The sequence below is a fragment of the Micropterus dolomieu genome, linkage group LG13, assembly GCF_021292245.1.
Source record: "Micropterus dolomieu isolate WLL.071019.BEF.003 ecotype Adirondacks linkage group LG13, ASM2129224v1, whole genome shotgun sequence".
Classification (NCBI taxonomy): Eukaryota; Metazoa; Chordata; class Actinopteri; order Centrarchiformes; family Centrarchidae; genus Micropterus; species Micropterus dolomieu.
The window spans coordinates 16,476,523-16,489,615 of record NC_060162.1 but is presented as its reverse complement, the minus strand read 5'-3'; the positions used below and the strand labels follow the sequence as shown (position 1 = coordinate 16,489,615).

Below are 13,093 nucleotides of genomic sequence, written 5' to 3'. Positions count from 1 at the left end.
AACCGTTTAGAGGATAGATTTAGCTAACTGAACATGTCACTACCAGGATGATCGATATTAGTTTAACCTTAAACAGTCGATCTTAACCAGCAAACGCTAACAATGCGCAGATAGTAATCAATCGATCAACTGCAGTTAGCTAAGCTAACGTTAGCTAGTAGCAAGTCTTTTACAAGAACCAGGTGTTTACCTGACACTGTGAATAAAAGTAGCTCAACCTGCATAATGTCCGGATTCTGATCAAAATGGAGATGCTAGATATCTAAATTGTAAATGAAAAATAAAGGGACTGTAAATTGAATGTGCTGACACTACTCAATCGTATTTCGCTTCTTTATAGATCTACATCTCTGTATATATAAATCACAATATTTACAATGAATGCACTATTTGACATTTATACTATGACATACCATGTTGGTTAAATCTCAAACTATGCACTAACTGTAAATACCAAGACCAGGTAGCAAGTGAATGCAGCAGTGCAAAGGGTTAAAAGAATATCACTTGAAAAGCCTTAATGCAAAACACAATTGAACTTGTGTGGCTAAACATAAAGGGAATTGTTCTCCTGGGTATGATGGATTACAAGTTAAAGACACATAGACAGTCAAGAAACACTAATCACATACAATATACACAACAAGGGAAACATCAGGCTTCAGCTGCCATCAAACATATAGAATCTGTTAGAATTTATTCATAGCGACACACTCATGTCGAGATCCTCATTAAGAGCCAGTGGTTGCATTGTTCCTAATGAGGGGATCCCACAAAGTTGCCCCTGTTATATCCTCCTGTTAACCCCCCCCCCCCCCCCCCCCCCCCCCCCCCCCCCCCTTGCATAACCTTTTTCACTGATTATTTAGGAACTGTACTTTTATCATACAGTTGATGTTAGCACTCTCTACATGTTATTAACACTACCTCTGAATGTAGGCTTAACTGTTTGACCTATTCACAGCACGTATAGTAGGTGAAGTGGATGGTCAGGTCTTTTCTGATCAGTTCTCTGCATTTTCCAGATGCCTTCTGATCACTCATGGAAGCCACAATGCTTCCATGAATGATGTTTTAAGTTTCTCTATAAGGCAATATTTCAGTCTTCTAGTTAGGAGCCTAATTTTCTGTATTGTGTGCCGGTCCTTCATCCTTAATGACTGCCGAGTATCTCTGTGTTCACAAGGTCACTGCCATTGTGCTCAAAACAATTCCAATGGCTCCGCGCTGAAACAAATGCAAATCTGTTAACCTATCGTTGCATTTTCTTTGTAAACCTAATTTCTATTTCTTTTGTTCCTGCCTCCCACAGAGTACACATGTCGTCTGCAGCGGGGACAGTGGAAAATGCCTCCATCATTTCAGAGAGTGTGGCCCACGACGGAAACCGCTTGTGGATAGGCAACATTGATCCAAAAATCACAGAGTGAGTAAATCCACTACTGGTTGCCGCCCACAAACTTTTTAATATCATGAGTGTGCAGCTGTTGGTTAAAAAAAGAGATCCCATTCACCTTGTTGCATCTTTATACATATAAGCTTTAGTTGGATTTGAGCTGAAACTATCAGTGAGACAGTATAAGTACTGGGCCCTATAATCTAGTAATCACATTTTCAAGAGATTTCTCTACAAAGGCACAAATCTTGTGACTCAAACATGTGAGCCAGACAGCTGAATGAAAATTTTGAGGTCCTGTAAGGCTGTCCATGTTATGATCCCGAAGCATTGCTTTTCTCGATCTGCCTCATAGAAAGGCCGTGCATTGTGTGTACATATATGATTGATTAACTGTGTGTGTGTGTGTTGCAGTGTGTTGCAGGCTGAGACTGAGCAGACAGGGCTGGGTGTGTGAAAGAGAGGCAGCGAGGCGTGGAGACCTGCTCTGCTAAGGAGCAGCCATCATTCCTCACTCACCTGCCCTGTTTACTCTCTCTGTGTCAACCTGGAGCAGATTGTGTGTTTGTGTGTGTGTGTGTGTGTGTGTGTGTGTGTGTGTGTGTGTGTGTGTGTGTGTGCGTGTTTAAGTACACAGTTGGTGTTTGGATGGCAGCTGGTAGTGGTGCCGCCTTCAACACACTGAGGTGTCTGTGTACAATATTAGCATGTCTCAAATTACACAACATCATATGTACATGCAGACAATCCTCGCTTTGTCGCATCTGTGTCTTAGGATGTGTGTGCAGTTGTGAGTGTCTGAATGTGCAAAACTCCACGTGTGTGTGTGTGGAGGGCACCCTTACACATATTGTGATGGAGGTATGGTAGATTTTCAGGGTGAGGGGTGGTGTTTGTGTGCCTGTGGGGGCTGCTGGAGAATGTATGGGCTGCAGCTCTGGTGGGCGTCTAGACAGGCGTTTCCTTCCCATTTCCCTGCTCTGCTTCTCCTTAAATAGCCCAATGCTTCACCGTATGGAGGGAAAACAAGAGAAATGCCCACGGCCCCTGGTGCTGATTGGGAAGATTAATTAGCTCCTGTGTAGCATACGCAATACTCCCAAACCAAACTGCAGAGGAGTAATGCAGACCTCACATGCAAGGTGCTAATTGTGAATACATGAAGCCAAAGCACTGAGTGCCACACACTTCTTTCAAAATATAAACTGAATGGTTAATAATTCTTTGATTATTCTTCTGAGTTTTAAGCTGATTAAATTCATCATATTGTATATTACAAGTTGGTTGCTTAGTCATTCAATTTCAGCGATATTTTCTTTCTATTTTGAAGCAGAAATGGTTAATTTGAAAACATAGCATTATTAAATGGCCAATTTTCACAAAATAGCAAAGTTTTAAAGTAATGATATTGTTGTATTTGGCCTCATTTGCTAGTAGTAAATGATTTCGGAAGCTTTCGGAGGCGGTGCACATAGCAACTCTGTTACGAGAGAACTGTAATCCTCTAGCTACTGGCCCTTGAAATGCCAGTAAAGATGATGGACCTCCCTAAGGACCAGTAAATAGTAATAAATAGTCGCATTGGTTGAACCAATTTTGTATTCACCAATGAAACGATCTTCTCAGTACCTAGATAAGCATCCCATATAGTATCCAGTCAGATTTTTTCAGCCCTGGGCACAGACCAGATACACAGCAGGTGTAACCGGAGCTTTCGCCACATATTCATGTTTTTGTGCTTTTAGCTGCTCAGAGAGGTCATTAGTGGTAATCCATCACAGTCTTCCTCTTTGTTCATTCTCTTACATTTAAAGTTCTGTACCTGGAAGTTGTCATGGTTTTTATTAAAGAACTTACAACTGTCATCTTACTCATAATGCAGGCCTAGGTTTTTATGAAAGTATGAAGAAATTGCAGCTGCCTTGCCAGAAAGTCAAAACTAACCCCCCCCCACCGCCCCCGCCCGAAGTTATTCCCCTCTGACCTGCACACTTTTGTGGACCGAACCTTTTGTCTTATCTTTTTATATATATATCTCCCCTTTTCCTTCCTTCCTCTTCTTTGCTTCCTAGCTCTTGTATCTTTCCTACCTGGCTTCTCACCTCCTCTCTTCTTTTGGCTTCTCCTCCTCTTCCTCCACCTTTCACCTTGCCGTCAACATCCCCTCCCTGAACTTTACTCTCCCTCTCCCCACCTTTCCTCCTCCCTCTCCTCCTCTTCCTCCGGCGCTTTTTACGGCCCCCAGGAGGAGCGGTCCATTGTGGTTCAGAGCACTAGCATCCAAAAATGTTCTTGTGTCAGCCATTTAATGTCTCTTGCATATACGCATATGCACAAACATAGCTGTATACATTTATTGGAATATATAGCAGCAAGAAAAGGTTGTATTTAGTGCATGGCAACATTTTACAGTTTTTCTCATTTCCTGATCAGAGGTTCAGAGATGCATGCAGTGCAAAGGCAAACTATTTGAGTCTGAGAGTGCAGGAAAGTATCATAACTAATATGACAAACGTTTTTTTTAATGGAGGCGTTTCTTTGTAAATGAGCCTTGTGCTGGAGGAGCCCCCTTCACATGGGAGGCTTGCAGGGTGTTGTCTGGGAAAAGCAGAAATTCTCTTTGGCCTTGAGTCCTCCAGGGAGTCATAGAAGGGTGGAAGGACTTGTAGCTAAGGACGCACACGTCACCCTCCGTATCCTACATTGAGTTCCATTCATGCACATAAATGCACGCTTGCACATTAACGTGTAGTGGTGACACACACACACACACACACACACACACACACACACACACACACAAACCGCTTCATGATTAAAAATAACAAACAACTAAACAATAAAAGGCTGAAGCCTTAATTCCTCTTTAACAGTTATCCAAAACACCTGAGGTCATGCTGAGGCCTGGACAGTCACACAAGGTAAATGCACAGAAACAACAACACAGGAAGGCGTTTGTTGATTTCTTTTGTTTGTGCATTTTTTTGGTTTTGTTTTCATTGTTGCTTTTTGTGGTTTATAGAAAACATGTTGGTGAGTCACAGACAGAAAATCATTGGTTCGAATGATCCATTTAGCTGCTTCAGTTTCGGTGTCCAGGGAAATGTTCATGTACTGTCTAAATCTCATGGCTTACTAGGAAACTTGTCTAGAACTGAGCCATTGTTTTTGTTATTAGTTACACCTGTGCTTTTCCTGCTGTGGAAAAAGCTGATGCGTCAAACAAATGATGTCCAGCGGTTTCAATAATAAATTTGTAAAGCGATACATGAGCAAATTCTTTACTGAATTCTGTCAAAGAATGACCATGACATGGATTTTATTATTTTTTGCTCCAGTAAAATATTGTTTTTATTTTGAAATATTGTTATTTTGTCTGCAAGATGCATCCAACTGTAGTTCTTGGCTCGTACTTACAATGGGATGTGTTGTGTAAACTAGGGACTTAATTGGTCTGCAGACAGGCACGGACTACGAGGGGGGGGTTTGTTTTTATACAGTGAGGCATGCCAGGGCCAAGTCTCATTACCTACCAGTCAAGAACATAATAAGATGCTTCACAGGTAGATTCAATGACATTCAGGAATAAAGAATTTCCCCTCAGGGATCAATAAAGTATTTCTGATTCTGATTCTGATACTCCGTGTACTGCTATTGAACTGTTTCTGGTAGAGTTTGCCCGACACCAGACTTGCATGATATTGGACCTGAAATAATTGCTTGATTAGACAACTAAATAAATAGAAAATAAATCTGCAATTTTGATTTATGATATTCAATTGACTTATCATTTTAGTCTTTTTTTTTTTTTTTAGCAAAACTGCCATACGTTTACTATATTTGCTATATTTGGTTTCTTAGTATTCTATGACAATAAATTGAATATCTTACCTGAATATCTGAATATCAGACAAAACAAGCAATTTTAATATGTCAATTTGTGTCTTGGGAAGGTGTGATGGGCATTATTTTCTGACATGGTATTGGCCAAACAATTAATCAGAAATAATCAGCAGATTAGTGGAGAATGAAAATAATTGCGAGTTGCAGCCGATTGAGTATTGTCCATCAGATGGAAGAGCAGGCCTCAGACAACGCTTTATTCTGCATACACAAAAAGAAGAATATTGTACATTTAATTTCAAACACAGGAACTTTAACAGTTCATGAAATGAAAAAGCACCTGCTTAATACAGAAGTTAAAATAGTCTAAAACTGACCCTGAACTCGTTGCTCATTTCTACGCTGTCAGAACAAATATTTTCCCCATGGCTGCTAGTGGTCAGTTACACGCAATCCTACAAATCCTCACAACACTGCATAAATTTATGTTCATTCGTAGTGCAACAGTCCCAGGCAGGCCCACACAGTGAGTGGATGTTGTTTGTGCAGAGCTCAGGGCTCAGGGGGGATTTGAGGCTTCCTCTTCTTTATTCCCTCATTGTCCTGCTACTGTATCCTCAGCATTGTCTCAATGAGAGATTTACTGTCACTGGGCCGCCACACCAGCTGGCCTGCTGCTAAAAAGGAGAGAAAGCTGTCATTCTCATTAGCCCTACTTGACATATTCACTGGCTGTAGGGTGGCAAACACAGTGTGGACTAGATGTAATGTAAGAAAAGAGTAGGTCTGATGTGGAACATTTTACTAAATAAAAATGTATCTCTGTTCTTATTTAAGACTCCTTTAAATAATAAATACAAGTTTCATCTCTCCTCTCCTATGTTCTATTTTTGTGCTCTCTTTCACGTGATTCCTCTGTCGACAGGTATCACTTGGTGAAGTTGTTGGAGAAGTTTGGCAATGTGAAACAGTTTGACTTCCTATTTCATAAGTCTGGGCCTTTGGAGGGACAGCCACGGGGCTACTGCTTCGTCAACTTCAACACCAGAGAGGTACACGCTGATTTTATATTATTTGTATTTTGCCACAGTATGTATTTTTGTACAGTTTTCTTGTCATGCCCGTGTCAAGTCTTTTTTTTTTCTTCCAAAAAACCTACGTTTGTCAATAATTTTCTTTTTGAAGTGACATAGCCGTGTAAACAGAGATCACAAAAAAATGTTAGTCATCGGCAATAAACTTGATATTGGTGTGTATACACAAAGTCATTAATAGGATGAGTGTGATTTTGACCAGATCAAATTGCATATTTGTGTCTTCCTACACATTTCTGTTTCTAAATGTATGGTGTTACATGCTATAATCTCATTTGTGTGTTGTGCACAAGTGTGCACAGAAGAAAATTATTGTTTGATTAAAATTTGCACATCCACTCTAAATTTTATGAAAGGATGTCCCTTTACCCCATGTAGTGATTCTCCCTGTAATCAAATGGCATAAGAAACCTTTATTAGACATCTCCAAGTAGTCAGGACCTGATTTTGTGTCTTTCTGAAGTGGACCATATTTAAAACAAAAAGGGACTTTAAAGGAGCCTTCATGTGTTGAGCAGGCATTTGTTTTGGAGTGAGCCTGGGGATCGTGATAAGCATCTACTGTAGTTTCACAGCTAGTGTCTTATCAGTGGGGTATGAAGCCCTCCCAAAAGGATTATACAGAGGAAGTGTGTGTTTATCTTATACACTCACACACACTTACACACTCACACATACACAGAAAAAGTACTTAATTAATATAATTTAGCATCAAAGCCACTTATTCATTTGATTAGACCAAACTCCACTTTCTCATACTGCCTCACAAACACACAGATAAAACACACACACACACACACACACACACATGCACACATGTCACTTATGGGCTATCTGCAGGCAGAGTGGCACATCATCATCTATTATTGTTTCTGCCATCTCTCTATTGTGAGGACTAATTATTTAATGACTCGGGTGCAATCATCATGTCTGATTTTTAATCATAATTTTGAAAGATTGTTCTCTCTTTTCCTCATTGTGTGTGTGTGTGTGTGTGTGTGTGTGTGTGTGTGTGTGTGTGTGACTGCCTGCAGGAGGCAGAGAGGGCGATCCAGTGTTTAAATGGGAAGCTAGCTTTGTCCAAGAAGCTGGTCGTGCGCTGGGCGCATGCTCAGGTGAGGGTAAGTGTCAAACTCAGTTCCATTTTATAAGTCTAAAATCTTACTCATCCTAATGGCTCGCTGGATTAAGGTGCATCACATTTATGTATGACACTGATTGCGGCTGCAGTTTGCGGTCCAGAGGTTGACAGACATGTGCATCTGCATTAAGAAAATTATATCATTGGCTTTCAGAGGTAAAGGTTAAGAAATAAAGCTGAAAGATTAGAGAAATATCCACTGAGCATTATTGACGTCTATTGATTTTAATTTTTGTATTACTAATGCAGTAGTCAGTTTACAGAGAGCAGTGAGATCCCAGCACAACCTATGCCTGTCTCTTAACAATAGTCAGCCTACTGGCAATGGGTGAAGGGATATCCTGTATAGAGACTAATCACGCCCTACACACACACACACACACACACACACACACACACACACACACACACACACACACACACACACACACACACACACACACACACACACACACACACAGTAGAGGGAGGTCAGGGTCAATGCTGCCGCCTCTAAGACAACACGTAGTAGGATAAATTTGCTCACAGATTCATTGGAACTGGGCTCAATCCACCGTTCCAACCAATAATAGCTTTAGCTATTAATACCATCATAAGAAATTATAGCAGTTAATATCACAAATGTTACTGATTGTTTACTCACAGTGTCTGTCAGCGCCTTCTGCATTCCCTACCCTCACTCTTGCCTGTGGCCTCAGTCCATTTCTACTATGAATGGAGTTTTCTCAAATTCATCATCATCTGGATTTGATGATGTATCTGGCGTGTTTTATCTGCAGTTTCAGGTGTGTTAATATTAAAATATTCATTTGAAGACATTAGTTTCTGTGTCTCTGTCTTTCTGTCTCTGCAAGTACAAAATGTAAGTAGTGTTGAGGCCTCCATGCGTTCAATGTTAAGCAGCCAGTCAACAAATCTGTCCAGGAGAAAGTGTTGAAAGCTGTATGCTGAATAATTGTCACCAAACCTGTGTCAGAGATATTTCAAAAACTTTCCTGATAAGATGGTACCACTTCACTAAAATCAAGACCAAGATTTGTCACATCATTAAACCAGGCGTGCCCCCTGTGCATGGTTGCAGTCTCTCTGCCTTTCCTTAACAATTGTTTGATCCTTGATGGATTCCAAGAGCTACGTTTCTTTTTGACCGCAGAGATTATAGCATGTGCTCTGTAAAAAAACCCCAAACCCACTGAAGCTGGAATATTGATCCAGTTTTCAGGGACAGAGCTACACAAGAGCTGATCCCTTTTAGTTGAAGAGCCGGCCCTATATACTCCCGATGTTAGAGATAATGCGAGCAGATCGGCCTGTAAAGCTGATACTGTCACCAGTTTGTACAGTGTAATCTTTATTACACATCTTTATGAGATTTAAGCAATTTTCCACCAATGGGGCCAGCTCAGGTCCAGTTGAATGTGATATTTTTTTTTGTGAGCCTGTCTTCACTGATTCCACCCCAGAAGTGACGTGCTGGGATAAAAGTGAGTCGTTGCTGTCTCATTTCCAGGCTTGACATCTTGATTTTATTACATAGTTTTGAAAGAGAGGAAATCACATTGATGAACATTTATTGAAGGGTTTCCCCCAAAACTCTTAACAAACATCATTGGCTTTCTAAATCTGCTTTTTTTCAACAGTTAAACAAAAATACTATTTACTTTTTATTACTGTATTATTCGGTATTTATCAGAATGTATGTTATGCATGTTACATTCTTTGTACTTGAAACTCTCATCATCACTAACTCTCTCACAAAAAATACTCTTAACCTTACTGTGTGTCTGTATTCATAAATTAGCCCACATAATACTTGTTTTTAATGATTAATGAAGTTCTTAATGCTTATGTAACTCTAGTGTTATAATAGTGTATGCTATTTAAAATCAAAAGTGCAACAATTGGAACTTAACTTTTCCATAACTTTAAATTCAGATTTAACAGATTGGCTCTGTGTGGATCTATATACATTCCAGCTACATGCCTTTAGGAATAGGTGGAAGGGAAGGGTCCTGCTTAGTGAAATGGTCATTGTTTTTGACCTATTCTTGGCTATACATGTTACTTATCTCTTGGGCAAGTATGTAAGCCTGTGTGTGTGTATTTATTTAACTTGATTCAGCACCACCTACACCAGCTGACTTCTAAGCATCATATTCCTGCAAATGGCTGCCACTGCACCAAACGCTGGGGTCTCCCATCCGTGCCCATCATGTATGTGACTGTTTTGCTTTTGTCTTTTTTTGTTTTTCTCCGCAGGTTTCGAGATTTCTGTGTTGGCTGGTGGAGATGTTTGGAAGGTGGTTTTGAAAGGAATGAGTGCAGACGTTGGTTGTTGCTCTCCAGCTGCTCCCTGTTTATCCTCCCTCGTGCCTTAGGCTGCGATTATGAGCTGGATGCACAGTCCTGCTTGGTTACTGTCTGTTTGACCGGACACAAACAAAATCAATACTCCAGTTTAATAATGTTGATGTTTGTGGGAGGAAGCTGGAACTGCTGTCAGTGTTTATTAGGTCTGATGATTTCTAATTGTCTGGTTGACGTTTTTGTTTCTTCTTCTCCTCGTCTACTTGTAATGAGGTCCTGTTCAAACTTGGCACTAAAATGTTTCTAATATGCACCCATAACACGTTATTTCCTGATCACTTTTGAAGGTATTCAAGGTTTCAAGGATCTTTTATTGTCATTCTCTCATGCAACCCTGAAGAACAAAATTAGTACTCGGGGCTAGGCCTCGACCAGTCTTAATACCATATTATCATAAATAAAGTGCGTTGCAACCTTAAATCATTCCATAATATAATGAATACTAGAATACTTCTAGTGCCAGTTCAATAAAACCATGTATAAAATGCAGGATTGATACTATAAACACTATTGTTGTCTTGACTTTGACACAAGTCTTGGTCTAGAGATGCATGATGCATTAAGATAATGTTTTGGGTTTAGCAGGAAAGCAAAGTTCTAGGTCTGAACAAGACAGATATTTATCTTCAGCCTATCCCTCTGACTGATTCTCTTTATCTCATGTATTCGGTGACTGTCCATGCATCTGGGTCTCCCTGTACATGGATCTTTACTTGTTTATACCTGTTATTTTACCCCTTTGTCTCTCCCCATCTGTCTGTCGATCCATGTTTCCATCACTGTTTCTGTGGGTCATTTTGTTTTGGCCACGTGTCACGTCTGCAGAGGTTTGAAGGTTTCCGTAATGATAAGACGATGCCTCCGAGCCTGGAACCGTCAAGTAGTGGCGCAACAGAGGAAGGACCTGTAACTGCCAACCACCTAAGGTTTGTACCAAACACATACAGCACTTTATTTTTTTTCACCTTTGTATCTATTTGCATTTCTCTCAGAGTATGTCCACACTGAGTGAGCTAAATGTCAATCTTTCTCTAATTGTCCTTCTATATTAAAATATTTTGTACTGTGCAAATAACACTTAAAACACTTGCTGTGCATGTCGCCGTATTTACTTTGCGTCGACTCCCTATCTGTTTTCCACAGCCATAGTTGCTTTGGACTCCCATGTTACTTTCAGTAACCGTTTCACTTCGTTGTGGTTCTTCGTCTCTAGCATTACTTTCTACTTTTTAAACAAAAACGTAGTAGTGTGGATGCAGCCTAAGCCATCAGTATTCACACCCAAAAACTAATCTCTTTGAAATCAGCATCCTGAGTGGATGAATCTGAAAACCTCGCATTTTAGTGTGGACGAGGAAATATGAACAAGAAACAATGATGTAAGTATACACGTACATGTTTTTTTTGTCAGATGAGTGCTTTGCGATCACAGAATGGTAATTTGCAGCAGCGGATCTTTAAAACACTACTGTGGATGCGAGTCACAGCCACGCAGAAATGGCCGATTTAGCCCGCTTAGTGTGGACGAAGTCTCCCGTCACGTTAGGGTCTTTTCAAATGCTCCTTAATGAATCCTCCATATAACTCAAGCTTGGTGCTGAAGTTATTATAGAAGACTTTGTGGACTTGTTGCTTTCGCCACAAACCGCAGTTCAAGTTGAGTTCATCTCAGTATAACTATCCTCACACATTGGTTCAAGAAACATCTGTTTGGAAGTGTTTAAGTTCTGTTAAAGCAAATTCTGACATGTTCCATTATTGTGGCTACACATGCAGCCTACATTCACACACACTGTAAGTACGGCAGTCAAATGGAGCACTGTTAAGCCGCTCAAAGGCCTCTTGTGCTCACAGTATCAGAATATAGAGTGTAACTCTGTAATCCAGTGACAATCCAGTGTGCATAGCAAGTTATGAGCTATCAGGATCCTTCTCAGGAAAGGCTTCACACTTCGGTCCTAGTGTAAACCTCAAAATCGCTCTCTCCACACAGAACACGAGAGGAAATATAAACGCTCTTTCCCCCCTTTCTTCCCCTGATTCCCTCTCTAGACTTTTCCCTCCCCTGCTTTTTAGATACTTCTCACACACTCACTCATTCCCTCAGTCCTTCTTCTCACCTGCACTGTAATTTGTCCTACAAACTCCTCTCACTTGCTCCTTCAAATCCCGTCTCACCATTTTAAATGCAAGTTGTCATGCAGCATAACCGGTAATCTACTGCTTGTGCCCCATTCCCCCCACCCCGAGTGCTAATGCCTTCTCTGCTTTTCCCCTCAGCCAGAGCCTCGGTCCATCAATACCAACACCGGTATTTCCCTCAGCCTCCCTGCTAACATCTCCTCTTTCTCCTCTCTAGTACGAGTGCTAAAATCCGCGCCATCGAGGCCAAGCTCCAGATGATGGAGGAGAATCCAGATGATGACTACTCGGGCCCGTCGGCCTACGTTTACAACAAACCGCCAGAGAGGAAACGCTGGGAGCCCTACTCTAAATCACACCACAATAACCAGAGCAGGCCCTTCCGCAAGTTTAGGAGATGACCCATCCCCCCACCCATTCTGGAGGACCACCTCCCCTCACCCTGCACACCTCGGCCCCCACCTACACACAAACAGACTCTACACTAGATACTATAAAGACACATCCTATCTGGGAATAAAAGGTTTTGAATACTTTGAGAAACCAGACTCTTTGGGAGTAATCACAGCAATCACGGACAAGTACTCTAAAGTGGTTTCACTTATTTTGGGGTACAGCATCAGTTGTTATTTAGTCTGAACATATTACCCATACCTGACTGCTGTGCAGACTGGATCCCTTATCGGTCTGCTTTCTCACTTTTGCAGAGATTTAATGCAGTTGAATCATACGGCTGTGAGTCACATGACACACAGCTGCTAGGAGAGAGAAATGTTATTATTAATGCTGATTCTGTAATTGTTTTTGACGTGTTTTTACTTTCAGATCATATTATTTAATGGTGAACTACAATTTGTTTGTCTTTTCTCAAGACTTCAATAAAGAGGAAGACATCCACAGATTTGTAACAGGTTTGTACCAATAGAGTTCAAATGATAAGCCACTCAGCGACACTTACTGTAAGTTGCAGTATTTTTGTGTGAAGTTCTTTGCTCTTTTCCTAATATTTTTTTTTTTACTGACTTTTTTTGTGGTGTGTTGAGTTTTGGTATTTCCCATGCCACAGCCTCTTTACTTAAAGTTTTCAATTAAAGGCAATTAAATATCACA

The 13,093-nt window shown here is 40.7% G+C and overlaps 1 protein-coding gene across 1 annotated transcript in view; it reads left to right on the top strand.

Annotated features, from left to right (window-relative positions):
* rbm18 (RNA binding motif protein 18) overlaps positions 1-13,093 on the top strand; it is a 13,498-nt gene extending 405 nt beyond the window's left edge. Inside the window, exons 2-6 of the mRNA XM_046067794.1 lie at positions 1,313-1,426; positions 6,165-6,291; positions 7,368-7,448; positions 10,667-10,767; positions 12,201-13,093. Of these exons, the coding sequence (XP_045923750.1) occupies positions 1,320-1,426; positions 6,165-6,291; positions 7,368-7,448; positions 10,667-10,767; positions 12,201-12,384 (600 nt within the window). The 5' untranslated portion in view covers positions 1,313-1,319 and the 3' untranslated portion in view covers positions 12,385-13,093. The remainder of the gene's footprint in view (positions 1-1,312; positions 1,427-6,164; positions 6,292-7,367; positions 7,449-10,666; positions 10,768-12,200) is intronic.